Source organism: Pinus tabuliformis, chromosome 4_2, assembly GCF_031772625.1.
Source record: "Pinus tabuliformis cultivar Carrire ecotype Pingquan chromosome 4_2, CPIR1, whole genome shotgun sequence".
Classification (NCBI taxonomy): domain Eukaryota; kingdom Viridiplantae; phylum Streptophyta; class Pinopsida; order Pinales; family Pinaceae; genus Pinus; species Pinus tabuliformis.
Genome location: NC_142304.1, coordinates 423,555,143 through 423,582,140, shown reverse-complemented (window position 1 = coordinate 423,582,140; position 26,998 = coordinate 423,555,143). Strand labels below are relative to the sequence as shown.

General features: G+C 40.7%; 1 protein-coding gene across 1 annotated transcript; it reads left to right on the top strand.

Annotated features, from left to right (window-relative positions):
- The first annotated feature begins 9,453 nt into the window (after nucleotides 1-9,453).
- Nucleotides 9,454-12,568, top strand: LOC149169755 (UV-stimulated scaffold protein A homolog). Its single transcript, XM_089428799.1, has 3 exons — nucleotides 9,454-9,885; nucleotides 10,152-11,090; nucleotides 11,275-12,568. Exons 1-3 carry the CDS (start codon nucleotides 9,694-9,696, stop codon nucleotides 12,178-12,180), a joined length of 2,037 nt encoding a protein of 678 aa, XP_089284925.1. The 5' UTR covers nucleotides 9,454-9,693; the 3' UTR covers nucleotides 12,181-12,568.
- The last annotated feature ends 14,430 nt before the right edge of the window (nucleotides 12,569-26,998 follow it).

Here is a 26,998-nt window from a genome sequence, read left to right as displayed (position 1 = left end):
CGCTATTCCACAACTGATTCTCTTGACCGCGTTGATGGAGATCTCTGAATCTGCTTCTACAATGACATTTGAGCTATGACTCAGTTTCAGAAGCTCTAAACATTGTTCCAATGCCATTAATTTAGCCATATTGTTGGTGGCTAACCCTAAATGGTAGTGGAAAACAAAGATGATGTTCCCTTCTTCGTCTCTTAACACACCTCCATAACCAGTTGTTCCAGGGTTGCCTTTTGAAGCACCATCAATATTGCATTTTAGATAACCTTTCAGTGGAGGATGCCAGAAATCCTTCTCCGTTTCAACATATTTTTTCTTTCTGCATTGTCCAAGGGGAATTATCTCATGCAAACCCAATTGCATGAGAGTTCTCAACTCATATTTAGTAGGAGGATTCTTAGGATAATTGCGAACAGTGGTGCTAATTGTCTCCTTAATTTGTTTCAAGATCAGATCTAACAGGCAAAGAGGAATAGTTTTTTCCTCCTTGAAAATTCTTTTATTCCTTTCTTTCCAAACATTCTAGATAATGAAGCTTGGCATAAAGGCCCAGGCCAAGTTAAGGAGTTCATTTTCCGAAAAGTTTCTTCTCCATTTGTTTAGGGTGTTAATTATACTTTCTTTATCTTTGTCTGTTTGTTGGAAAATGGTGGCAAAAGAATCCCACAACCAGGTGGTGAATGTGCAACTATTGAGAATGTGCTCCATTGTTTCCTCTTGGGCTTCACATAGCTGACATCTAGAAGGCCCAATAACTCCCCTTTTCTGAATATTGTCCCAAGTTAAGATTTTCTTGTGATGAACTAACCACATGAATAGCTTGATCTTCATCCACCCTTGATGGCTCCAAAGTTGTTGCCAGGATTTTTCCAGAACGCAGGAATCAAGGTTCAGGATGATCCTCTTTGCTTCCCTAAGATTAAAGGTACCTTCTTTATTGAGGCCCCATCTTAACTGATCCTGTCCCTCTGTTACCAAGATTTTCCTTTGTTTTAATATACTCAAGAGTGCTTCTGTCTTTATTTTTATGGGACTATCATCTCTGCAGTCTATGCTTCTCCAATTTCTCCACTTTCCAGTGTCATGAGGAAGATTCCAGAAATCTTTAACTTTGATTAATCCTTGGGAGTTTGTTTCTTGCTTGAGGCTCATAAAGTCCTCTCTTAACATCATTGGTTCTTGTTGCCATTTATCTTCCCAGAAGGGAGCTAGATCTCCTCCTCTAATTTCCCAGAAACTGTTGTTTTGAACTAGGCTTCTGTTTTCCCAGGCTTTATTCTAGATGTAAGAGCCTTTTATGTTTCCTGACATTCTTATAAGATCTCTATTTTGCTAGGAGCTTGCATATTTTTCTTTCTAGGTCTTAGCCTATTGAGCTTCTAGTTCTTTAACTCATCTCCACCAGAGCTTGGCTCCCAAAACTTTACTTAGAATCTCCTGATCATCTAAACCTAGGCCCTCGTGACTCTTGGGTTTGCAGATTTTTTCCCAAGAAACCAGAGCCCATTTCTTCCTTGTTTCCTCTTTTCCCCAAAGGAAATCTCTCTGGATATTCCTGAATTGCTGTAACACACCTTTGGGGGCTGGGAAGGCTGATAAAAAGAACACAGGGATAGATTGCAGAACGACCTTGACCAGAATCAACCTACCAGCTAGGTTCAACGATCTAATAGTCCATTTCTTGACTTTGTCTTGCATCTTGTTGAGCACCGGTTCCCAAATACTTTTGTGCAATGGTCTGGTTGTGAGGGGAATTCCCAAATACTTTGAAGGGAGGGAATCCCTTTGAAAGCCCAGAATTCTGGAGATATTTCTCTGAATTGCAATGTTAGTATTAAAGAAAAATATTTTAGATTTGGAGAGATTAACTTCCATACCTGAAGCCAAGGCAAAGTCACTTAGGATTTGTTTGTAAGCCAAGGCTTCTTTGACTATGGGAATTCCTTGCAGCATGGTGTCATCCACAAATTGTTGGTGAGTCATTGCTTGACCATTCTCCATTAAATGAAGGTCCTTAATTTTTCCACCAGCTTTGGCCTGTTTAATGGACCTACCCAGTCCTTCCATCATCATGATGAAGAGAAAGGAAGAGAGAGGATAACCTTGCCTTAGGCCTCTAGAAGGAGTGAAGATCTCTGAGGGCGAACCATTCACCAAAATCGAAAAGCTGGAAGAAGTTACCAGAGCCATAACCCATTTGACCCAGTTGTGATCGAACCCAAAAGCAGAAAGGACCTTCTTGACATAGATCCAGTTCACCTTGTCATACGCTTTGGCAATATCTAATTGCATGATCATACCAGCCTGCCTCTTGCTAGTTAGCGTGTGAACTACTTCATGGGCTTGAATAATGTTATTTAGGATTTGTCTACCTTCCACATAACCAGATTGTTCCCCTGAAATTAAAGAAGGAAGTAGAGGTTTGAGTCTACTAGCCAAAACCTTGGATATAATTTTGTAAACGACATTGCATAAAGCAATGGGTCTGTACTTATCAGCAGTCAGGGCTGAATCTTGTTTGGGAATCAGGGAGATGAAGGAGGTGTTGAGGGCTTTCAGAATAGTCATGTTTCTTCTGGAGTCCTCCACCACATTCAAAATATCCTATTTGACAATGTTCCATCAAGCCTTAAAAAAGTCTACATTGAAACCATCTGGTCCTGGAGCTTTGCTATTCTACATGTCTTTAATAACATCACTGACTTCATCTTCAGTTACTGGTTTATTCAGGTTAAAATTGTCCTCTCTAGACACCAGCTTAGGGATATTTTTCGTAATTTCCTTGATGCATTGCTCTCTGTTTAGATTGTTTTCCTCGATGATGCCTTTGTAATGCTGCACCAACACTGTTTTGATACCCTTATGAGAGGTCTGAAGCTCCCCATTTTCATTCAAAATCGAAGAGATTCTATTGTGAGCTCTATTGGCCATGGTGGATCTATGGAAAAATCTGGTATTACGTTCACCTTCTTTGAGCCATTGAACTCGAGACTTTTGTCTCCAAAATATTTCCTCTTGTTTACATAATTTCTCCCATTCTTGATGGTGTTTATCAGCTTGCTCACTTTTGACTTTATCAAAACCATCATTGATCAGTGCTTGATTGAGTTCCTGAAGTTTGACTTCCACTCATTTTTTATCCACAAAAATGTTACCAAACTCCTTCTTGTTCCATTCTTTGAGCCTAAGTTTAATGTGCTTGAGTCTTTTATGAAGGAGGAACATTTTAGTGCCCTGGATCTTCAAATCTTCGGACCACCATTTTTCAATATTGTTGATGAAATTTGGGTGGGTGAGCCAGATATTCTCGAAACTGAAGGGTCTATTCCTGGGAGAATCGATCCCCTTGATTTCTAATTGAATCGGCCAGTGATCAGAGCCTCCAAAGGGGAGAACACTAGCTGTCATTTCTCTGTTTGTGAGCATAAGCTCCTCTGATATAAAAAACCTGTCTAACTTGGAGGCGACCTGTGCCTCCCTTCCTCTTTTATTGTTCCATGTGAAACGACCATTGTGCGTTTCAGCGTCCACCAGTTTCATATCATCTGTGAAGGTTTGGAATGCTATGGAATCTTTACTTAGCAGTCTAGTACCGCCTTTTTTTTCCGAAAGAGATTTAATCATGTTAAAATCTCCTCCCATGACCTAAGGAATTTCTTCATGTTTGCTTCTAAGATCAACCAAGGATTCAAGAAACCTAAGTTTCTCATCTATTCTTTGAGGCCCATAAATGTTTGTGACCAGGAAGGTATCCGACACCCCTACTGGTTGAAAAATTACTGATAAGTAATTTCTTGATGCCTCCGCATCTGTTATGCTAACTTTTTGTGGATCCCATAGAGTTAGGATGCCCCCCGCTGTGTTCTCTGCTTTAACTTCTAGAAACTCAAATCTGTTAAGCCATTTACTATGGATCTGTTTTAATTTCTGAATAGAGCATTTTGTTTCCTGAATGAAGATTATGTCCGACATTGCTAGTTTCATTCTGTTACATAGCATTCTTTGTTTTCTTTTACTACCTAGACCTCTGATGTTCCAAGATATGAACTTCATAATTAAATATTTGTAAAGGAGTAATTGGTTAGGTCTTTCATCTTACCCGAATCTATCATTAGCTTTCCACACTCCATTAAGAGCTCGTTTTGCTTTTTTTTGCCTCTCTTCTTTCCTGGATTTCTAGTCGCTAATCCTGAAGTTGATTTCATGGTTTTCACACCTCTATGCTCTTGCTTGTGAATGTTTTTACCTTTATCCAACCCTCTTTCCTGAGCTTTCCATAAAAACAACTGTTGTATTCTGTTGCATTCTTCCTGAGGCTGTGAGTCTATCCCTCCTTGGTTCCCTGCATCAAGAATACTTCTAGATCCAGGTTCTCCTTATCGAGAATTTCCAGTAGTTCCTGATCTTCCAGATCTATTTCACTTTGGGTCCTTTCTTGGTCCATCTCCATTTCTGTTTCACTCATCATCATCTCTTTTTGATAACCAGTATCTTGAGAATGTTTGTTGTCTTCTTCCTTCTCTTTTTCATTAGGACCTTCCTCTTGAGATTGGTTTTCCCTCGTGATTTCTTCATTCTCTTCCAGCACTTGAAACTTGTTCTGACTGACCTTTTGCGCCTCGTTGTGTTGTTTCTTTGGCCCCTTTTTTCCCACTTTTCCTTTGCTTGCCACTTTCTGAAAGCTTTCAGTCTCCTTCATTGTATTAGGTTTCCTTTTGTTCTCTGCTTTACCAAGAGGACAGTCTCTGAACAAATGTCCATGTTCATGGTATCTATGGCATCTAAGTGGGATATGCTCGTAGTCCACAGCCTGCACCCACTCTTCATCAAAAACTTCCAAGATAACTTCCTTTAGCAGAGCTCCTGATAGATCCATTTTCACACATATCCTTGCAAAGGAGGTATATTTTCCTCTTCTTGTGGCTTCAGAAGTTTTGACAAAATGTCCTAGTTTATTGCCAATGGCAGCTAGTGATTCTGTTTGCCAATAATCCAGAGGTAGAGAATAGAGCCTTACCCAAACAAGGACCGAAGTAAAGGTTTCCCGCTCTGGGACAAAGTTCATCTTCCAAGGCCTCATATATAGACCAGCTGCTGCATAGAAGTAGGGTCCTCCTTCGAATATTCTGTCTTTATCTTCGATGTTTGAGAACACCACTGTGAAGAATCCCTTTGACCCAAGATGTAGGTCAATGCTTCCTTTGGGTTTCCAGTGATACTTGATCCACATCTGTAAAGCATTTTCAGTGGGCCAGAGTCCCATGAATTTACAGATAATGGCGTAGGTCCCCATGTGTTCCCTGTGCGCCTGCAGAGCAGGATCATTTAAAAGTATTCTAGGAGTGATTTTTGCTTTTGGTTTGCAAGGTCCCTTTTGTTTTTTGTCTCTAGCACTCTGACTTTTTTCTTCTTCCTCCTTGTCCTTTATGCTACTGTTTTCCATGGTCTTGTTCCCGTCAGTCTCCTTTTCATTATCCCTGTTCCTGCCATCCGCAAAACTTTTGCTGCTCATGATCGGTGTCTTGCCTCTGCTAGCTACCGCGTCTTTGTAGGAGGGAGTCGAGCTCCCTCCTCTTACGCCCTCCATTAGAAACGATTTTCTGCACCTTTCTGAAACCCTGGCTAATCGCTTCGACTCTCTCTCGCCACTTCCGATCAACGTGTCACGTGAAATGATTTGGTGTTCCTTTTTCTCCAGCTCTATGCGTAGTCCTTTCTCAAAGAAAATGACTACCAAATGCTAGCTCTAGAATTCCATAGCCCTTATCAAATACTCCAATGCATTGAACCAATTGCCTATCAATTGGCTCTTCTATCCCACCCTAGGATTCACCTAGCCTTTCATATGTCTTGTTTGAAGAAGGTTGTTGGGCTAAATTATAGAGTTCAAACTATCCTTCTAGAACTCGATAAAGAGGGTTCTATTTTGTTATAATTGGAGGCAATAATAGCCACAAGAGAACATCTATTGCATCATCACCTAATTAGTGAGGAATTGATCTAGTGTAATGATACATAATAGGACAATGCCACCTAGAAACCATCAACGAACAACAATTTCCACACCTTTAGCCTTGAGAGCAATGCTACTCTTAAAGGGGGGGAGTCATGCTAGGACCCTATCCTAACCTCCCTACTATAGGGTTAAGTGTTAGTAATTAATGTATGAGGCCATCTTCTTTGAATAAGATCCATTAGGTAGTTAGTTAACAATTAGTCAATGTAAAAGGGTCTTGCTTATTAAATGAGATCCACTAAGTTGTTGATACTCATTAAACATGATGAGATCATCGGTAGTAAGGGATTTGCTAATGAGAGATTAATTATAGTATTGTTTTGTCAATTGTTATTATTGTGTTGTAGATCTGCTCAAATGAGGTTGCGCTCTTGAAGAGGCTTATGAGCATTGCTTTCTTTTTTATGGATTTATCAATACAAGGGTTATATTATGTAGGTTCTACATCATTCTCTCTCTTATTTAATGAGACCCACTAAGTGGTTGGCACTCTTTAGTGATGAGATCACAAATAGTTAGGGATATGTTGCAAAAGGAAACTATTTAAGAGCTAATAGGATTTGAAATGTTTTTTCGTTTTGTTATTGTAACTATGCTCAAACAAGATTTCCCCCTCGAAGAGGCCTATAAACATTACTTTCTATTTTATGAATTTACCAATATAATGGTTATATTATTCTATATAATTGTCTTTTATGTTTTCTTTGTCAAATACATATTTTTTTAGCACCTAACTTTTACATCCAAAGATTAAAAAAAAGGAACCCAAAGATAAAAAGAAAGGAGTTGTCTATAATGCGACTTTTTTGAGATTCGGTGACGGAATCCGGCAGAAAAAATTGAGGTTAAATCTTGTTTGTATTATTTAAAATGGTTTTTTAGCTGCATATTTGGATTCAACACCCTGAAAAACCCCTGGGACGCTTTGATTGTGCAGAAACTAGCTATCAAACTTGCGATTCCAATGAATCGCTGCCGGATTTTGACCGGAAAAACCCACCGGAAAAGCTTCCAAAAAGTCGCATTATAGACAACTGCAAAAAGAAAAAGCTAGCACTTCACTTTTACCAACACTACTCAATTCAAAAGAAAATAAATTTATAATAAAATTTATTGCATCTAGACACTCTCTAGTAGAGATGTTGTAATATCATGTCTTATAAACATTTTGATTTGGTCAAATTACATAAAAATAAAAATAAATTAATAATTAAAATAAAATTGAGGTAAAATTGTGAATTTATTGGTGGTGGTTTTTGGGCTCCAAGTTTTGACAACCTATGGTTTTGCCAATGAAACTCTTATGTTAACACTTTTGGTATTGAGAGGCTGTGGGTTCAATTCTCTTGACATCCTTGGGTCAATCTCTGTGGTTGAGCTGGCAGGAAGTGATCCATTTGGGTGGATATGCTTAGTACAACTATTTCGTGGATGTAGCAGTCACAGATCTTCTGGGTCTGCGAATATATAAGTGAAGTCTAATGAGGCATCATTTTCCCCAAAAATAATGGAAATTCAAGCATGATTTTGATCAAATTTGATAGAATTTTTTGGAAATTTGGGTTATAGTTATTAAGCTTCAAGATTTTGGGCATGCAAGGGTTTTTGATGGCGCCGAATCCATTTCCATCATAAAAAACAAGATTAAAGCACTCCTACTGTCAAAAGTCCAGTGATTTTTAGCCACCCAAGTAAAATTGATGCCTTGATAGACTATATATATATATATATATATATATATATATATATATAAACCAACCTACCTAGTGGTGAAAGAGTGCACATGGTGAGAAGGTGCACCTCTTTGATCCCTCTACATTCTTAATAGATCTGGAATTACAATAGATTTAGACTGATATAACTAAAGTTCCTTCTTCATCAAAATTTCATATTATTATTATTATACGATTTTAAGGTCACGACCAAGCTAGACACCAAATTGGTGTAAAATAAATGATAAAATGATATTTTAACATCCACGAGACTAAAAATAGTCTATGAGACCATCAATTCCTTGTTTTTCACCTTTTGCAATTAAATCCTTTTCTTATTCAAATTGATGATGTATTGCCCCAACCTTCCAACAATCCCCTCACTGAAAAGACAATACCAAGAAACTGATGCTACCATATTCCCATTACTTTCTCTAATGTCTTTGAACGCATCACATTCCAAAATAAAATGCTTTTTTCGGTTCCACTACCCCATACATGCAAAATGTACACACCCGTTCTTCCCAAGCTTCTTTAGTCCTTTTCCACTATCATGCAAAATGTACATACTCGTTCTTCCCAAGCTTCTTTAGGCCTTTTCCATCGTCATGTTTCACACCAAAGTTGATGCGAGTTGGTTCTTAATTAAGTAATAAGAACCTTTGCCCTCCACGTAATGTTAGCTCCAATGTGCTCTTTTTGTTGGAGATCACATGTAGGGTTGAATTCCTCAATGCAATCCATCTTCTTTCTACCCAACTCTTTTCCCCATACTCGTTTACAAAACTTCTCGATAACAAAATTCTTTAGCTCCTTGCTATTTGTGGGACAAGATTGAGGTAGATACTCCATTTTTGCATCCATGCATAGTTTTGTCTCATCCATGTTTTCTTTCTTTCACTCATGCCTTCATTGAAGATAACATTAGGCCATCTACTTAATCCATTTGCTCAATTTTTTTTAGATATCTTATGAGCCGCACCATAGCAATTGCTTCGATGGGAGTTGCTCATGTTTCACTCAATATTATCTCATAAGGTACTGAATTTTTTATTTTGAACTTGCACATGATCAAGCGTTTTTAGATTTTCTCAATTTGTTTCCATTTTGAGAGGGCATGCTGCTAACCCACAATTCACACCCATATAATATCACTGGACAAACTAGGAGTCCAAAAAGCGCTTTAATCGTTTTCCAATCCCATAACTCTGTCTCTCAACATGTGTTTTGAAGAGCATATAATGCTGTCCACACTCCTAAAATTATTTTCTTTCCGCAGTCCTCCCAATTAAGTTTGTCGTTGAAATAAAACTTGAGATACTTGTACTCATTTATTTCTTCAAGGACACTGCCTTCAAAGAAAAATGTATATTGACTCTACTTCCTAGGTAGCTCTGTATGAGACCCCTTATTTATGGAACAAAAGACCCACCTCCAAGCTGCCATTTGACTCCTTATTTATGGAACAAGAAACCCACCTCCAAACCGCCATTTCACTGCTTATTTATGGAACAAGAAAACCACCTCCAAGCCGCCATTTAACTCCTTATTTATGGAACAAAAGAACCACCGCTAACATATATAATACATTAACCGGATAATGAAACATAATTTAAGCAACATTCAATCATCTTCAAAGTTCCTTCCTAATTTAACCTAGTGGAAAGAAAACAGTTTATGTGCACAAATAAAAAAATATTTACATAATAAAAACAATTACCGTACAGATCCAGATCGCCACTTCGCCTGACATCCCAATCCGGGACTCATTTTTCCATCCATTAACCACTTTGTTTGTTCCACTCTGTTCGAGCTCTTGCCATGTCCCTGAAATCCATATTTGTATTTACAACGCGTGATCCTATAAACGCAATACTCCAATAATTTGCCTTTCCGAGCCTGCTGTATAGAAGGCAAGCCCTACTGTCCATACAGGCCTCGGCCCAAGTAGGAATAGCAGAAGTAAAAATGGAGGAAATGCAGACGGGAAGAGACGGGAGGAAGCTGTGGTGTGTTATAGAGGCTGCTACCCATTCGCCTCTTAAGGAACTGGATGCCGCCCATCTGAAAACCATCAAGAATCTGGTTCGTTCTTCTGACAACAATGTCCATGCTGCTGTCGGCTTTCTCATGGACATAATGAACAAAAACCATTCTCAGGTACAAATATTATTATGTTTAATACCCCAACCATTAAATTTTTCTCTCCAGAGAAACCACGCAATTTTTGGTTAGAATGATAGAAATTCCTAAGATATTTCATGCATGAGAATTGAACCTGGGCTAGATGTGGTAAGATTCCAGCAGCCTACCTACATCCCAACCAACAAATCATCCATCTATCCATGCTGAACTTGGATTGATAGATTGATGGATGGATGGATATATTCATATAGATGCATCTGTTTCGATGTTTGTGTGTGCAGGTGCGTTATTTGGCTGTTCTGATAATTGACGAGTTATTCAGTCGCTCAAAGCTCTTCAGAGGGCTGTGGGTGCATAGGTTTGAGAGGTTTCTGTTATTGAGTGTGGGTTTCCGGAAAGAGCATTCCCTCCCTCCACCCTCTGACAGAGCATCCCTTTTGCGTTCTAAAACACTGGAATTTTTGGAGGTCTGGAACAATAAATTTGGACAACATTACAGGCAGCTTCGATTGGGCTATAACTATTTGAAAAACATTTTGCGTCTTCAATTCCCTAATCCTAATCCTGCTATTGATTCTAGAGACGCAGACCGACAGCGCCAGCAGAGAGCAGCCCGCTCCCAGGAGCTTCTACGAAGTAAATTTCAAACCCTAAGCCAGAATTTCCCCGCTTTTAAGTCCGAGGTTCATTCCACAATTGATGAGATTGAGCGATGCTTTGAAATCCTTAAACAACAGCAAGAAGAGAAAGATAAACTGGGTGATGAGGATTTTGAAGAGTACGAATATACTTCTTCTACTTCCGCAAAATTAAGGCGTATTCGTGAGGAAGCCATGAATGAGGAACAAAAACTGGTTGAGAGCAGAGACAACGAGGCGGTATTTGATGTAGTGAGAGAACTCTACAAGCTTCTTACCACAAGGCATTTGCCCACAATTCAGGAATGGCTGCAAGTTGTCATGAAGGTTGATTTGCCCAATAATAATAACGCTTCGGAATCTATGTTGAAAGAGGTCATTGATCTTCGGAATACGTTACAGTCTGCAAGGGGTAAATGCGAAGGACTTGGGTGTAAATTAACTGCAGATACTCAGGAGGATGAAGTAATGTGGGAGGAAGGAGTGATAGAAGCTGCTCGCTCCGATGAAAAACTTGCATCTGGCTTGGTAGATGACAAAGATGACAAAGCTCCCGAGGTTCAAGAGAGTATATGTCCTTCCGTAAGTATTCTGTTTATGTTTAACTTGGTATATAAGACCTTTTCTCCAAGAATGAAAATCAAAATTATAATAAAAATTCGCTGGCGTTTTATTTGTTTGTTTCTGTGATTGAATGGCTCAGTTATGAAATTTTCTAGCTCGTTTTAGTTTATCAAAATTTTAATAAAAAATATCGGGCTTTCAGGGGGAGTGCTCGAAGGCAAAGACTGCTCCGTTGAGTCAGAAGCTTTTACAGGAAGCTCCGGTCCTGCCATGGGGCTCTTATCTAGATACTTGGGGGTCAAACAGTGCTACTCCTGCAAACCAAAGGGGTTTGGAAGTTGAGAACCATTGGGGCAGAGTAGATTCAGATGCTGTCATTCCTCCAGAAAGGGCTGCGGAATTCAATGTCCGCGCAACATACTATAAAGATCAGCAACCAGAAATTCAGCCATGTAATGCACCCCTCAGAAATGGTGGACTCTGCCAGAGGCAGGATCTGCGAGTATGCCCATTTCATGGGCCTATCAAACCTCGAGACTCTCATGGCAACCCAATTGAAGAGAAACCAAACTCTGCTCCTGCAGTTGAACAACCAGCTGCTTTGAGAACAGAAGAAAACGATGGTAAAAGAACAAGCACTGCATCTACCTGCGAAATCGAAGATGCAGACATGCTTTCTTCTCAGTTGAAGAGTGTTTCTTCGGAGGAGCAAACTGTCCGACTGATTGCAGCCAAGGCAGTTGAGAATGTGAGGAGTAGAGACGAGGAACTGAAAAAACGGAAGCATGCAGATAGCATCTCAGCAAGAAAAGCCAAACTCAAAAAAGTTAGAGAGCATAATGATTCAGTTCTTAGAGCATCTGCAATGATTTCTACAAGACAAGGTCTTGGAGAGGCAATGGGTGAAGATTTAGAAGGGTGTAGTGATAGTATGACTAACCAGAAAAAGGCAAAACAAACTCTATCGTCTATGTTAAAGAAAAAAACTACGCCAAAGGATAGATTAGCGCAAAAGCTTTTGAATGCAAGAGTAAGCGATGCAACTGTTAGACAGGTGACAAAAGATGAGGAGATAAAGTATAAACATTCTTTTGCCAACCAGTGGTAAATCTTGTTGATTCACGCACAATACCTGGATTTTTTAATGAAGATATCAAACGCTGTTTGGTGCTATAGATGTTTCCCCTCTTAATATCTATTATACAATCCCAGTTTCAAAAAACAAGGATGGATTTAAGGTGAGGTTATGTTTCTGTAAATTGCCATGTTCATTGAATTAATCTATAATTTTGATTTTTTCGATGATATTGCAGCTGGCATTCCAGCATCCTCTACTGGATTTCTTTTACTCCCAGCTTATAACTATTTCTGAATTATTGAATCACATTGACAATATTTTGTCCCTGAGAGGGGCATCTAGAGTTTGTAACATTGCTAGTTCAGAATGCTTGTCTGTGTTAGTTATCAAGTTGATATTCTCAAGATTTCTTAAATGACAGTTATTGTTCTGGATCATGAAGAGGATTCATTTAAAGGTAGTACACGGTAATGATGTAAATTGCTTCTTTATGCATTGCAAAGTGACTATATAATGTTTCAGGAAAGGAAATAAGATGTGAGGATTTATTTGAAAGAGAGAGATTATAGATTGGTTACGTGAAGTCGCACGATCTTTCATCACTGATGTGCATATCATTCATGAGTCTATGGTGAATCTTTTCATCTTTTTTCTATCTTTTACATTTCTTGAATTTATTGTTGATAAATTATTGCTGATACTTTATCTTAAGCAGAGTGTAAGGCTTGGTTTGTTTCTCAAGGGTTTTAGCATGCTGGTTTTTGCCATACGCCGCATGGTGCATGAGCAAGGAAAAATAGCTAATATGAGTGGGATGGAAAAATCATTAAAGGCATCAGAGACATATGGTGTAAACATGTAATTAAATATGTTAGATAGGATTTTATTTGTAAAGATTACATGGAAGTTGAATCAAATTGGGTGCAGTTATCTGTGATTAACATTTTTTCACAAAAAGCAAAATAATAATTTACACCAGCCGACTCCAAACCATTCTCCTCATAAATCAATCCATCAGAATATATATACCACCTATTCCATGCCCTAATCCATATCAATTCTCAAGATTCTAGGCGTTCCCCTGAAGATGGACTCACATGGTAGTCCGAAATGTTGGGTTAAAAAACTCTGAACAGGTTATTCCACCATTATTTTGAATTCTACTTACCTGTATGGATTCTCTCTTTAAAAGCATTTTTTCTGTATCTATGATAAACTGTCATGCCGGCCTGGATTTGTGCAAGGAAACAAGCTATGCCCCCGACAAAGAGTAGCCTCTGCTTAAAATATGAATCTCAAACTAGAAGTGAATGGATTAGCATGACATGATAAAATATTTGTTGTCCTGAAATTGCTTTTAAAGTTTGTGTTCAGGGATTTGAAACAACCACTTGCAGACCAAAATGTGGTGGCCCAAACCAGATTGGATTTTAACATATCTAGTGTCTTTGAATCCATGCTTGCTTTCTTTTAACAATTTTGTTTGCTTTCTCTTGACATTTTTGTGATCTCTAAAAGGTTTTACGTTGGTGATGTATTTTGGACCATTTTATAACAGATGATGATCATCAGCAGAACCAATTTCAATTGAGTAATTATTATTGAATCAGTTTGTGGGGTTGATGAGTTTGATACACTGCCATTTGATGATGCAAAAGGACTAATGGATTTAAGAATGACATGCAACAGACATGCTCCAGGACTGAAATATGTACAACAGACATGTTCCAGTATGGAAACATGTACATATTTTTAATTTTATGTTTTATGTTGTACATGACAGTGGACACCTGTGTATCTAGTGCATCATTTGGCCACCAAACAATTATAGTGCGCACTAGTTACTTCTTTTTACTTCCTTTCTGCATAAAAAGGTCTTTATCTGAAGTACCAAACATCTATATATTGCCTGTCATTGGCTCCTTTCTCCAGAACATCTTGTGAATTAATAGCAGTTTCTCACCGTTTTAGCTGTTGTGGCATATTCTTCCATGCCTTGGGTTAACAACTGTCTTATTTATGTTGTTTTGGTTTATTGGATTTCATTGGAGACTTATTAGGTACATTGATGGAAAAATTGCTGATTTATGGAAAAATTTGAGTTTTTTCGCGATTGCAAATGGAAAATGAAAATTGTTTAGAAAAAATTGTGACATACACAAAATATGGGGAAATTGCGACTTTCTGGAACACTTGTGATTTGGAAAAAATTGCATCATGACTAGGAAAAATAGTTGGGCAGAGCCTTGACTCAATGTTAGGGGCTGGAGTAGTAGCATTAGCAAGTTGTTCACATCTTCTTTTCAATCCATATATATCATTTTGTCTTTTACTCATACTTTTTCCTTGTTAATTTTTGGCAGCTCAGGGATAAATTTTCCCCTTTGCACAGTCTTCCTCATCAAGAAAGACCCCTCCTAGCCCTTGGAGGAATTTAATTTGGTTAAGGAAAAATATTTTTTAATATGGAAACCCACATGCGCACAAAAAAGATAGGTTGGCCCAAAAAGAAACTGGACACCCATGGATGACTATAAATACAAGTCAAGTGACCCTCATTTGGAGACAATTTCATTAAGCATTCTTCTTTCTCTCTTATTTGGTTTGGCTCGTGTAGGTCTGAGGTTGATTTGCGGAGATTGGTTTGTATAGGTCCGAGATTGCAGGTTCCGAAGCTCACATGTGTGATCTAGGGTTTTGATTTGCAGCCGCCAGGTTATCACAAGGAATTTTCGGTTGCAACCGTAGGCACGCATGCCTATCCGTGCGGTTGGAGTGTTTCAATCACAGGGACGTACACTCTCTACGAACGGCTGAAAACTAGGGTTTTATTTCATCAATTGATTGCAGAATTCAGTAGTTGACCGCAAATATTGATGGTTAATCGCATGCTTCAAAATCAAGGTTTGTGAGTATTAGCATTGTTGAGTTCATTCTTGGATGTTGTTTAGTTGATTTTACTGGATAGTTTTGTGGGAAGATATGGATCATTGTACTCTCTCTTTGCTGAACCATTCAATGACAATCTAATAAGAAGAATAATTTGAAAGGGTTTTCCCACTTATGGGGTTTTGCCCTCGTCTCCGACCAATCCTGGTGTCTCTATGTGTGAATGCTTTTCTTCTATTGTTTTTTTATGTTCCGCTGCATTGATGATGATATTTTCTTTCTATATAATTGCATATGTTGTTGAATAATGCTATGATGCTATGGGATGAATTTAATATGTAAATAATGAAATTTAATTTACATAAAGCAAATAACAATATAGCCCAAAGAAAAATTAACATGGCATTAGAGCTAGGCTGAAGAAAAGTCATTGAGATCACCTCTAAGAAGGCACCTTTGATGGAAGCAAGAGAAGATGGAGGAGACCTAAAAGAATGGTAGGGTTTGAAGGAAAACCTAGGCAATTTGGTTATTAGAGTTTGATGGATATCATGAGATTAGGGTTTGGAAGAAACCTTGGGATAAGATAATGGCTTGAGTTTTGCAGTTTTGAAACCCTAACATGATCAGTGAGAAGTTGTTTAGCACTCGTGTTAGATTTAGTGTAATCGTAGTTGGGGTAGTCTAAATTAGGCCTGGTTACTTATGATGTAGATGGAAATATTAAAGGCAAGGATGGTTCAAGAGGGAAATGATCACCTCTCATTAAAGATAAGTACCTTTTAGATTTATGTCTTCATATTTATTGTTTTGATTATTGCTTATACTTCTTGCATGACTATTTGAGTATTTGAATATTTCTAACCTCTAGATTGGCTGTGAAATGCAGATCCTTCTTAAGGATCATCTAATGTGCAAGAAAAGAGAGTTAGTGCAGGAAGAAAAGAGTTGGTGCTAGAAAAGGAAAGAAGTACTTGAGGAAAGTGCTACAGTTGCCAAAGGCAAATAAGTGTTACAAACTGCAAAGGTACATGAATTCTACAACTTATGTATAGTACATTATTACTACATTAGTGGATGGTATGGTAAACCCTAACGTATGGTGAATGACTCTTGCATGCATATGAAAGTAAGTTTGGTTTATGGTACATGTGTGTTGACGGTGCTGGACCCGCCAACATGTCAGGGGATCTCCTTGGTAAGAAGTCCCAACTAGACCTCAGACCGTTTGGACTAGGAGTCCCAACAATGGGTAGTAAAGCAATGCCTTGACTGTGATAGTGCGCAAAGGTAAGTGTGATATCTTTGTCGAAAGCAAGTGTGTGACCTTGCAGCGAGTCAAATGAGATGCATGGGGGTTCTAACACACGGAGGGGAAAATGAAGTGTGTCCCTTAGAAGCCTGTAATAGTATACAACCTGAAAGGAACACACAAGCTGGAAAGCAGAATAGTCCACAATCCAAAGTGACGAGTTAAACCAACAACACAATTACAACAAGATTCATACAATTGCATACAAAGTAGTTCATACACAAATGCGTAAGTTAAACAACATATATTGCTAAAGCAACCAGAATAGTCCAACTACAATAACAACATATGCATGAAAACGTGTTGGCTTTGTTATATATATATATATATAAGTGAAAGTTTCATCCATACATACACCATTGACAACCACTAGCCCCAATAGTGGAACATTACAGTCAACACTGCCTACTCCTCCAAAGAGATGTACTCGCTCTGCACTGTGGAGAAGCCAAGGCTCGTCACAATACTCTCCAAGCCTTCTTTAAGAAATGCCTAGCCAAAATCTTGGCTCCCAAAAGCTTGTACTATGAGTTATGAGGTTCTATATATAGCAAAGGGTGGGGTGACCCTTTACATTCCCCTTTGACTCTTGGACTACCCTCATGACTCTTCACATTACAATAGTGATTGTTCACATTCCACTAATGACACTTGGAATTTCACTTACAATATGTTTACAATAATACAATTTCCACATATACCCATGTGGGACAAAAATAGGCTTGAGTCAACCTGACAAGATAAACAACATCACTCGGGGTCTTGGGGAAAGACCAACTCGGTAACCTCCTCGCGGTGATCTTCGGTGACGAACTGATACCAAGCTTGGTACTACGCTATTGTGTCCCCGTATTGTTTGATGACATCTTTGTCGAAGCAGACTCTTGCCTCCATGGATTCTGGGTATATGGTCATGAAACCTCTGTCTAACTCATCCTAAAGCATGTGCAACACTGTCTTGAGTGTGGCTGGACCACTGATGTACCTTTGCATGTTCTTTGCGCTGAGCTGCAAGTCATCACTGGTGGTTTCGCGCATCAACTGCTCTATGTACTTGTCGACATCCAACATGACTTGGTTCTTCCTCATGGCTTGGGTGAGGGTTCTGATGGAAGGGATCTTGTGTGTTTGCACTATGACATCCAAAGTCTTGAACAACCGTGAATGGGAAGCCTCAATGCTAGTGATGAGCGGATGGAGTTGCTCATAGTTCCGGATCAACATCTGAATTCGTGCTTTGCCTAGCTCAGCCTCTAGCTTCATCCTCTTGTGCAAATAAAGCAAGGCTCGCTTTGTACCTCATTGTCTGTTCTTGCATGTGCGCAATAGCAGTGGGAATGTCTTTGAGAGTTTGGTGCGTCTGTGCGCACTACTCTTGAAAACCATATAGATGGACAACCGCTTTGTGCATGGTGACAAATCTTCTATACACTGTCTGCATGGTGGTCTCCAAAGTTGATATCTCCGCCACTATTGCTTTCTTCATCTCTGTCATGGCAGATCTGTGGATTGCTTTGCTCTCTGCCTGGCCTTTTGCAAGTCCTTCGCCATTCGATTTTTTTCAGCTATCAAGAACTTGACCGTTGAACTCGTGGCTTCTGCATACGCCTTAGAAGCCTCGGCCATGGCAATTGGATGTCTTCTAATATCTGGTATAATCAACCTTTCTTTTGTGTGCGCAGGTGATGTATGATCATTCAGGAGCTTCTTTCTTCGTGCCTGTACAATCCTCTGTTGTGACTCGTCAAATGGCAGATTGTATACATCTGTCTCTGGATCATCATCAAGGAGAAAAACTTCTCCTTGCTCTCTCGGGGCTGGTTGTGGTTTGAAGGTGGCGAAGACTGTGGTATGACCTCGGATGCCTTCAGCATGAGATCGATGTCTTGGTCCTCTAGCTCGTTTTGTCTCCATGTCAGTTGCCTCAACCAACTACTCACCTGCTGAGCAAGTTCCGAACCTGCACCAGCTCACCCTGTTCATCATCTGTTGGCTGCTTTGTTGTATCAACCTGTAACTGTGCATTTTGCTCTGTCAGTGTGCCTTGTCCTTCTTCCTGTTCCTGTTTCTACCTTTCTTCATTCTCTTTCCTTTTGAGCTATTGTTATGCTTTCAACTTCTTCTCCATCTCTTGCAACTTCCTCTCTTTTTCTTCCAATCTTTGCTTCTCCCTCTTTCTCTGCCCTACTCTCATGTTGCGCTGTCGCCTCTTTACATCCATCTCCAAAGCTACTCTTTCAACATGTGGATCTTCTTTGAATTTGTAGCTTTGCTCAGCGTTTGTGGTCTCGGCAATATTCCTCTTGCCTTTGTCTTGCGCCAGTTTGTTGCTCACTGTTGTTGTTGTTGTTGCTTCCTATGGTGGTGCTGCTTGCAATGCTACTTTCCATTCTACAACCATGCTGACCGGTTCATTGAGCCTAGAGGAGTTATAGCAATACCTCCAAGGATCTTCCTCTGGCCAATGACATGCCCGTGGACCCATGGGAAGTACACCTTCACACAGTGGTTCTTGCATATGCAATGAGGATCATACAGATTGAAACTCTTGGTTCCGAATCTGAACTTCTTCAAGTTCTCGGTCTCGAAATCTGCATCTTTTAAGGTATGAATCTCATACAACCCAATTTGCAAAGGAAGAGTTGGCAATGGTGCCTTCTTCCTCCTGTGCAATGTCGCTGACAACCCTGTGGAGATGTGGCATGTAACCTCTTGCATGATCGGCTTGTCTGTTGCAAACTTGGTAGCTCATGCAGAGGCTTCTCCCCGCCAAACATCCTGTTGAAGGTGCCACCGAGTGAGGCATACCAATCTGCAATGTTACGCAATGCTTGCATCGCTTCCTGGGACATGCAAGGTGGGTCATGTTCAAATATCATCTTGTATAGGGGCGATGAAATGGTCAGACAACCTCGTTGTGACTCCTTGGTAGCTGCACTCAGAGAGCAACTTGCAATAAACACTCACAGCTTCCTCTTATGCTGTCCATGTCCAACCCATGCCAGGGAATCGCCGTTGGGCACATATTGCATCAAGCAGGTACGCAGACATATAGAATCTTGCTTGTCCATTCTTAGGCGGATTTCGGGTATTTGACACATGCACTTTCAGCTGAAGAGCCAACATGTCCGACCAATTGAAAGGCCTTCTTTCATTTGCCAATTGATCTAACATAACAACCTAAGTCTGCGGGAAGGTCTTTGTGCTCTCTTGACCATATAAGCGACACGCGAATATGAGTGGTAAGCCTTACTGAGTGACTTCATCTTGTAGACCTGGTTGGGTGTTGTCCTGAACTTCGATGGCTCTTTTACCCAACGCTTCAAGATATCTCTTGAGTTCACATTGTTGTTGGGAGTGAAGAACAGTGCATCCATGTAGTTCATCGGCTGTGGGAAGTGATACACCTGATGGTAATTTTCCGTCCTGAATGTGGCAAGCTATGTTCCACTGGTGCTGCTCAATGTCATCGTCTCGGGATCAATATGTGAGACAATCCAGCGAATTATATCCGCGCATGGGAAGGCGGGGTACCTGCATGCAACCTTGTACAAGCTTGACTTGTGAATGTTGACATAGACTTGTCAATCTTTCAGATCTTCCTTGAAACTGCCTGCAAATATGTCCTTTATTTCTTGCCATGTGATCTTCATGTCCTTCTCTACGAACAACTGCTTCTCTGCATAGACAGGCAAGTTTATTAATGCCTGTTCAACCACGTCTCTAGTGCCGCTCTCTACAGTGTCCTTTGATTCGACTCTCTTGGAAACCATGATGCTTGTACTGCTGAGGGATTGCTCAACAACTGATGTACTTGGAGACAGAGTGGACACTCACGATAAGTAAATGTCAGTTTAGAACACAATTCACTTCAAGGATCGATCATGCAACAAATCGAGTGACGGTTGGGCAAGATTGCGCAGTAGTGACTTTCAAGGCTGGGAGACTATCAGCTGGAATTGCGCATTGCGCAGTTTCAGTTGCCAGCGTGACCTGCCACTGATTGGAACTGCGCAGAGCGCAGTCCAGCTGGGTTGACTGTGGATTGGAATTGCGCAATGCGCAATTCAGTCCTGCTTGACTCTGGCTGGGACTGCGCATTGCGCAACATCAGGCACTGTCTCCTAGAACTGCCTAGAGCACAGTTGGAGGCCAATGACAGGCAACCTCTGCGCAATTCCTGGGGCCAAGGCAGAGCCTCGAGTTCAGGAATGTGTAGAGCATGCCGGGGAAAGCAAGATCTAAGCTAAGGCAGCCCAGGTCTACCCAAGGGCAACTTGAAAATGAGTAGATCTCAAAGCGCAAGCAAAGGATGGTGCAAACAAGAGTGAATGATCATGCATGCAATCAAAACCAATGCAGGAATGAATCCAATGGACAAATAATGACGTTGGTGGAGAGGGTTGCCGCAACGACGACTGTTAGTGCAAAAACAATGTTGTGCATATGACGCTTAAGAAAGACAATGCAAAACTTGAAACAACACTTCTACAAGTTAAAACAAACTAAAACGCCAGCGGTCGATCAATAAAACATGCAAAACAACAGTCACACAAGCCAAGGAAATAAAAGCGACAGAAAAAGCAGCGAAAGACTTGAAAAGCAAAACTTACCCAAAAACGTTGTGTCGACTGTGCCGAAGGTTCCTAGATGCCTTGGGAATGCCAGAGCTCCAAGATCGAATGTGTAGAATGAGCTTTGGGGCGTCCATTAAATAGATTTGGTAGATTTAGGGTTTATGACGCGCATGCCACAAATCTAGGAAAAAGCGACACTTGGCGGGAAGTTTCTAAAATCAACTTGCGTGTAACTCCCAGTGCTAAAAATAGATCCCTATTTTTAGGGATACTTTTTGCTTTTTTGCTTTTTCAGGAAAGGGTTGCCATGCATGCATGGGAAGATTGTGCAGTTTTAGAGGGGACTAGGCAACTTGTCGGCACATGCATCGGACAAGAACATGAGGGATGCTTCTGCACAATTCCTAGGCTGAGTGGCTCTGGCTGTGTCTCATGCTCTGCGCAATTTCTCATCTGAAGACAAGCTGCTAGTTGGGTCTACGCAATTCCTGAGCCGAAGCCCATTGTCTAGATGTTTTGCTCAATTTCTCTGAGCAAGGCTATCTAGCGGGCTGCTCTGCGCATTTCTGGAGAGCAGGGTTGACTGCACGGCTGCTTTGTGCAATTCTTGGATGGTATGGTAAACCCTAACATATGGTGAATGACTCTTGCATGCATATGAAAGTAAGTTTGATTTATGGTACATGTACGTTGACAGTGTTGGACCCCCCAACATGTCAGGGGATCTCCCTGGCAAGAGAAGATGGAGGATTGCGTAGTTTGCTAAGACAGTGCAAGAACCAGATGTAAACCAAGTCACGGGGTTAGCTTGTGGTTGGTCAGTAGAACAAGTAAGCGAACACAAGCTTTAAAGTGAAATATAAACTTGAATAAAACACAAGTACTTGAGCAGTGCAAGACAAGCTGCTAAGATTTTGAGGAGGGAGGCTCCAAAACAAAGCGAAGACAAAATTTTAGAGGGTGGTTGTAGCCGCTACAACATTGGCGACACACTGGTAGAACTCCAGCTCTCTGTATGGACCTTGTTTCGTGTAAAGCGAGTCTAACTCCTCCAGAAGTATTGTTTGATTCTTTGATCGTCATGGCTTCCTCACTAGCTTGAGTTAAAGATATAGTCCCTGCCATTCTCTTGATCGGTCAGCACACATACCAAGCCAAGTCAACTGAGTTGTTTTGATTGGGGAAGAGGGGTATATTGATGCACAAGTAATATGACTGTCAGAGTTTTAGTTTCATCTCTAGTGTTGCTCCGTTGTTAGCAAGCCTTGACAGTACACCGACCGAGTTACGCAGGAACACAAGCATCGCTCCACTGCAAGCGAGCATGGTCAGTGCCCGAGCAGAGTTACTTGCATCACCTCTTTGCGTAGTAAGCCTTTCTCTTCTTTCACCTTTATTTTATTTTTCATTTTCAGAGAACTGTGAATAGGCACTTATTTATTTCATGAGGCAGAAGAGGGATCTCGACTTATTGAGAGCAGAAGAGGTTGTCCCTTTAGAGATGTGTGTTATATATACCTCTGACATACTTGTTAAGGTTTTCCCCCTCACCTTAATCTACTTGACTGAGTTGACAAGGGTAAACCGAATATAGAAAAATCGATTAGAGTAGGCAGTACTAGTTAAAAGTGCAAACCTTGTGTTTTCACCAAGACTCACTTTGAACAGAACGTATTTTCCATCAGGGTATATCATTCACTGAAGACAACAAGCTCTTCATGAAGAGAGAGGACAACAGATAACCAATTTTGATAGCTATACAAGTCCCCTTGTACCTCACCTTGCTTGTCTCAAGAGCCAAACACGGTTTCATGTGAAGCTAAACCTATAGGTGCATAATAAGCAAACAAAACAAACAAGCAAAGGACATAAGTAAACGAAAGAAAAACAAGTAAGCAAAGCAAAACATGCAAGCAAAGCAAACAAGAAAGCAAACACTACTCCTACTCCTAAACTAAACAGTGCATGGGCCTACTCACGTAAAGTGATATTTCCAATGCAACCATCGACCCATGTTGGTGAAGGCATAGTCGACCAGAAAGATATTCAAGTAAACCAACACACAAGAAAGATAAATCAATGAAGACCAACACGCTTGAAGTTTGAATGCGTCCACGAAAAGAAAAGAGTAAAAGCGCAAAACAAACATTCTGCAAACATATCATGGTGTTGCAACACACTGTGCGCAGACGATGAGCATGTACACTCTTTTGACCATGACAAACGAGCAAACATGAAAAAGGAAGACAACTTTCACTTAGCAAGAGTGCTCGTTGTGTATGATTCCTCCAATGCATGAGCGATGGGATCATGTGATTGTGGTGGAGGATGTAAAATCTGTAAATGAGATTGATCTTCAATGCAAACATGAGAGTGATGAGGAGCCTGGGGTGTTTCAAGAAATTTCTGATCTGGAGCAGAACTGACCTCAAGACAGCGAGGTCCTGACATAATCATCAACTCGGGTTGAAGTGCCTCGACAACTTGAGGGGTTTCCACTTCATCATTAGGTAGATTGTCAAAGACTGGTGGCTTAGAAAGGTCAACAACGAGTGAATCGACATTGTGATCGAATGGAGTAAAGAGATCATGACAAACACGATTAGAAAATTTGATACGTTTATTGACAACCTCATGACTTGACGAATCATATAGAGGGGTTGATGAGAAACAAGAATGTTCACCCTCTGAGTTTCCAGAAAGAAAAGATGATAGATTGGGAGGATTTTGAAAGAAAGATGTGTCCTCTCTGCAATGCAATGACAAACTGACATCCTGGGTGTCTTGTGAATGATCGGAAGTAGAAACTTTCGAGGATGGATTTTCACATGACAAATCAGAAATGGTAGAATCACAAAATATGGCAGGAAAAAGTGGATGAGGCGCGGACTGAAGGAGGTCATCCTTCACTGCATGTTCTTCTTCAGATTCCCACACATACTCATCATAAATGACAACACAGGTTGGCTGCTCAACACCAACTCCGTCGACAACTTGATCCTCATGAACAACAAATGTGGAGTCCGGAATGGGAGAACACAACATAGTACAATTTGAAGGATCAACAAAACGAGAGGACGGAGGTTGAGAGAAAAAGTTCATGTGACAACCAACAGGCTTGCAAGCCAAATTTGCGCAGATATCCAGAGCAAGTGGGGTGGGAGGATGTGACAGTTCAACAGATGGGTTCGCAACTTCTCCCACCTCACACTGCGGAGCTAGAGTTGTTTGATGAGAAGCAGATGGAGGGTCACTTGTGACAACAACCTTGTCCGTCTTAGGTTTGGCAGCTCTAACACCGAGGTATGCTAGGAGGGGTTCGAATGATTCTAAGACATGTGGATTTGCAGATATGTGAAGAAGATACTGAAATCTTTCATTGAGAAATTTCCAATCAATTTCATCTTCTGGGATTTGAAAAGCGAGATTTTGGAAGCATTTCCAAAATTGCAAAAGGGATTCATCAGGTGCTTTCCGTAATTCCAATTTTTTTTATTGATTGCTTTGTGATCATAATGATAGAAAGCATGGGCCAACTCTTCGATCATCTGATCATAAGAGTGAATGGATGCTGTGGGCAATGTGACACACCATTGCAGTGCGTGCCCTTAGAACGTGAATGCGAACAATGAGCAGGCAATGTGATCCTCATGGATTTCATTCCTTTCACAGAAGCCCATGAAGGCAACTCCGTGACTAAGCAAAGCTGCTCCACCTTCACCATCATATGTGTTATGTGACAAGTCATTGAGGAGATCCTCTGACACTTCAAAATCACATCCATGAGACAGACATGTTGGAGGATTAACTGTAATGTAAGTCATGAAGAATGTGCAGAGATTCAAAACAGAGTTTGAGGACTTAGCTTGTCATCTGACTCTCCTAGCGCCAGAAATGTTGACGGTGCTGGACCCACCAACATGTCAGGAGATCTCCCCGGTAAGAAGTCCCAACTAGACCTTAGACCGTTTGGAGTAGGAGTCCCAGCAGTGGGTAGTAAAGCAATGCCTTGACTGCGATAGCGCACAGAGGTAAGTGTGATATCTTTGTCGGAAGCAAGTGTGTGACCTTGCAGCGAGTCAAGTGAGATGCATGGGGGTTTTAACACATGGAGGGGAAAAGGAAGTGTGTCCATTAGAAGCCTGTAATAGTACACAGCCTGAAAGGAACACACGAGTTGAATGACATCACAATCTGAAAAGTAAAATAGCTCACAATCCAAAGTGACGGGTTAAACCAACAACACAATTACAACAAGATTCATACAATTGCATACAAAGTAGTTCATACACAAATGCGTAAGTTAAGCAACATATACTGCTAAAGCAACTAGAATAGTCCAACTACAATAACAACATATGCATGAAAACATGTTGGCTCTATTATATATATATATATATATATATATATATATATATATATAAAGTGAAAGTTCCATCCATACATATACCATTGACAGCCACTAGCCCCAATAGTGGAACATTATAGTCAACACTGCCTGCTCCTTTAAAGAGATGTACTCGCTCTGCACTGTGGAGAAGCCAAGGCTCGTCACAATACTCTCCAAGCCTTCTCTAAGCAATGCCTAGCCAAATCTTGGCTCCCAAAAGCCTGTACTGTGAATTATGAGGTTCTATATATAGCAAAGGGTGGGGTGACCTTTGACATTCCCCTTTGACTCTTGGACTACCCTCATGACTCTTCACATTACAACAATGACTGTTCACATTCCACTAATGACACTTTGAATTTCACTTACAATATGTTTACAATAATACAATTTCCACATATACCCATGTGGGACAAAAATAAGCTTTGAGTCAACTTGACAAGACAAACAACATCACTCAGGGTCTTGGGGAAAGACCAACTCGGTAACCTCCTTGCAATGATCTTCAGTGACGAACTGATACCAAGTTTGGTACTGCGCTATTGTGTCTCCATATTGTTTGATGACATCTTTGTCGAAGCAGACTCTTGCCTCCATGGCTTCTGGGTATATGGTTCTGAAACCTCTGTCTAACTCATCCTGAAGCATGCGCAACACTGTCCTGAGTGTGGCTGGACCACTGATGTACCTTTGCATGTTCTCTGTGCTGAGTTGCAAGTCATCACTGGTGGCTTCGCACATCAACTGCTCTATGTACTTGTCGACATCCAACATGACTTGGTTCTTCCTCATGGCTTGGGTGAGGGTTTCGATGGAAGGGATCTTGTGCATTTGCACTATGACATCCAGACTCCTGAACAACCATGCATAGGAAGCCTCAATGCTAGTGATGAGTGAAGGGAGTTGCTCATAGTTCCGGATCAACATCTGAATTCGTGCTTTGTCTAGCTCAACTTCTGGCTTCATCCTCTTGTGCAAGTAAAGCGGGGCTCCCTTGTACCTCATTGTCCATTCTTGCATGTGCGCAATAGCAGTGTGAATGTCTTTGAGAGTTTGGGCCGTTTGCGCGCACTGCTGCTGAAAACCATATAGATGGACAACTACTTTGTGCATAGTGACAAATCTTCTATACACTGTCCACCTGGTGGTCTCAAAAGTTGATATCTCCGCCACTATTGCTTTCTTCATCTCTGTCATGGTGGATCCTGCGGATTGCTCTGCTCTTTCCTTGGCCTCTTGCAAGTCCTTCGCCATTCGATCATTTTCTGCTATCAAGAACTTGACCGTTGAACTCGTGGATTTTGCATATGCCTTAGAAGCCTCGTCCATGGCAACCATGGTACAATCACCCTTTCTTTCTTCTGTGTGCACAAGTGATGTATGATCATCTAGGAGTTGCTTTCTTCGTGCCTGTACAAGCCTCTGCCGTAAGTCGTCAAATGTCAGATTGTACACATCCGTCTCCGGATCATCATCAAAGAGAACAACTTCTCCTTGCTCACTCGGGACTGGTTGTGGTTCTAGAGATGGCGGAGACTATGGTACGACCTCGGATGCCCTCGGCATGAGATCAATGTCTTGGTCCTTTAGCTCCTATTCTGTCTCCACGTCTGTTGCCTCAACCTACTGCTTAACCTGCAAAGCAAGTTCCCGAACCTGCACCTGCTCACCCTGTTCATC

Bases quoted from the DNA above. Each gene is read 5' to 3' on its own strand.
- LOC149169755 (XM_089428799.1), top strand. From the start codon at position 9,694: ATGGAGGAAATGCAGACGGGAAGAGACGGGAGGAAGCTGTGGTGTGTT. The intron at 9,886-10,151 runs GTACAAATATTA...TTGTGTGTGCAG, and splicing joins TGAACAAAAACCATTCTCAG to GTGCGTTATTTGGCTGTTCT. The intron at 11,091-11,274 runs GTAAGTATTCTG...TCGGGCTTTCAG, and splicing joins AAGAGAGTATATGTCCTTCC to GGGGAGTGCTCGAAGGCAAA.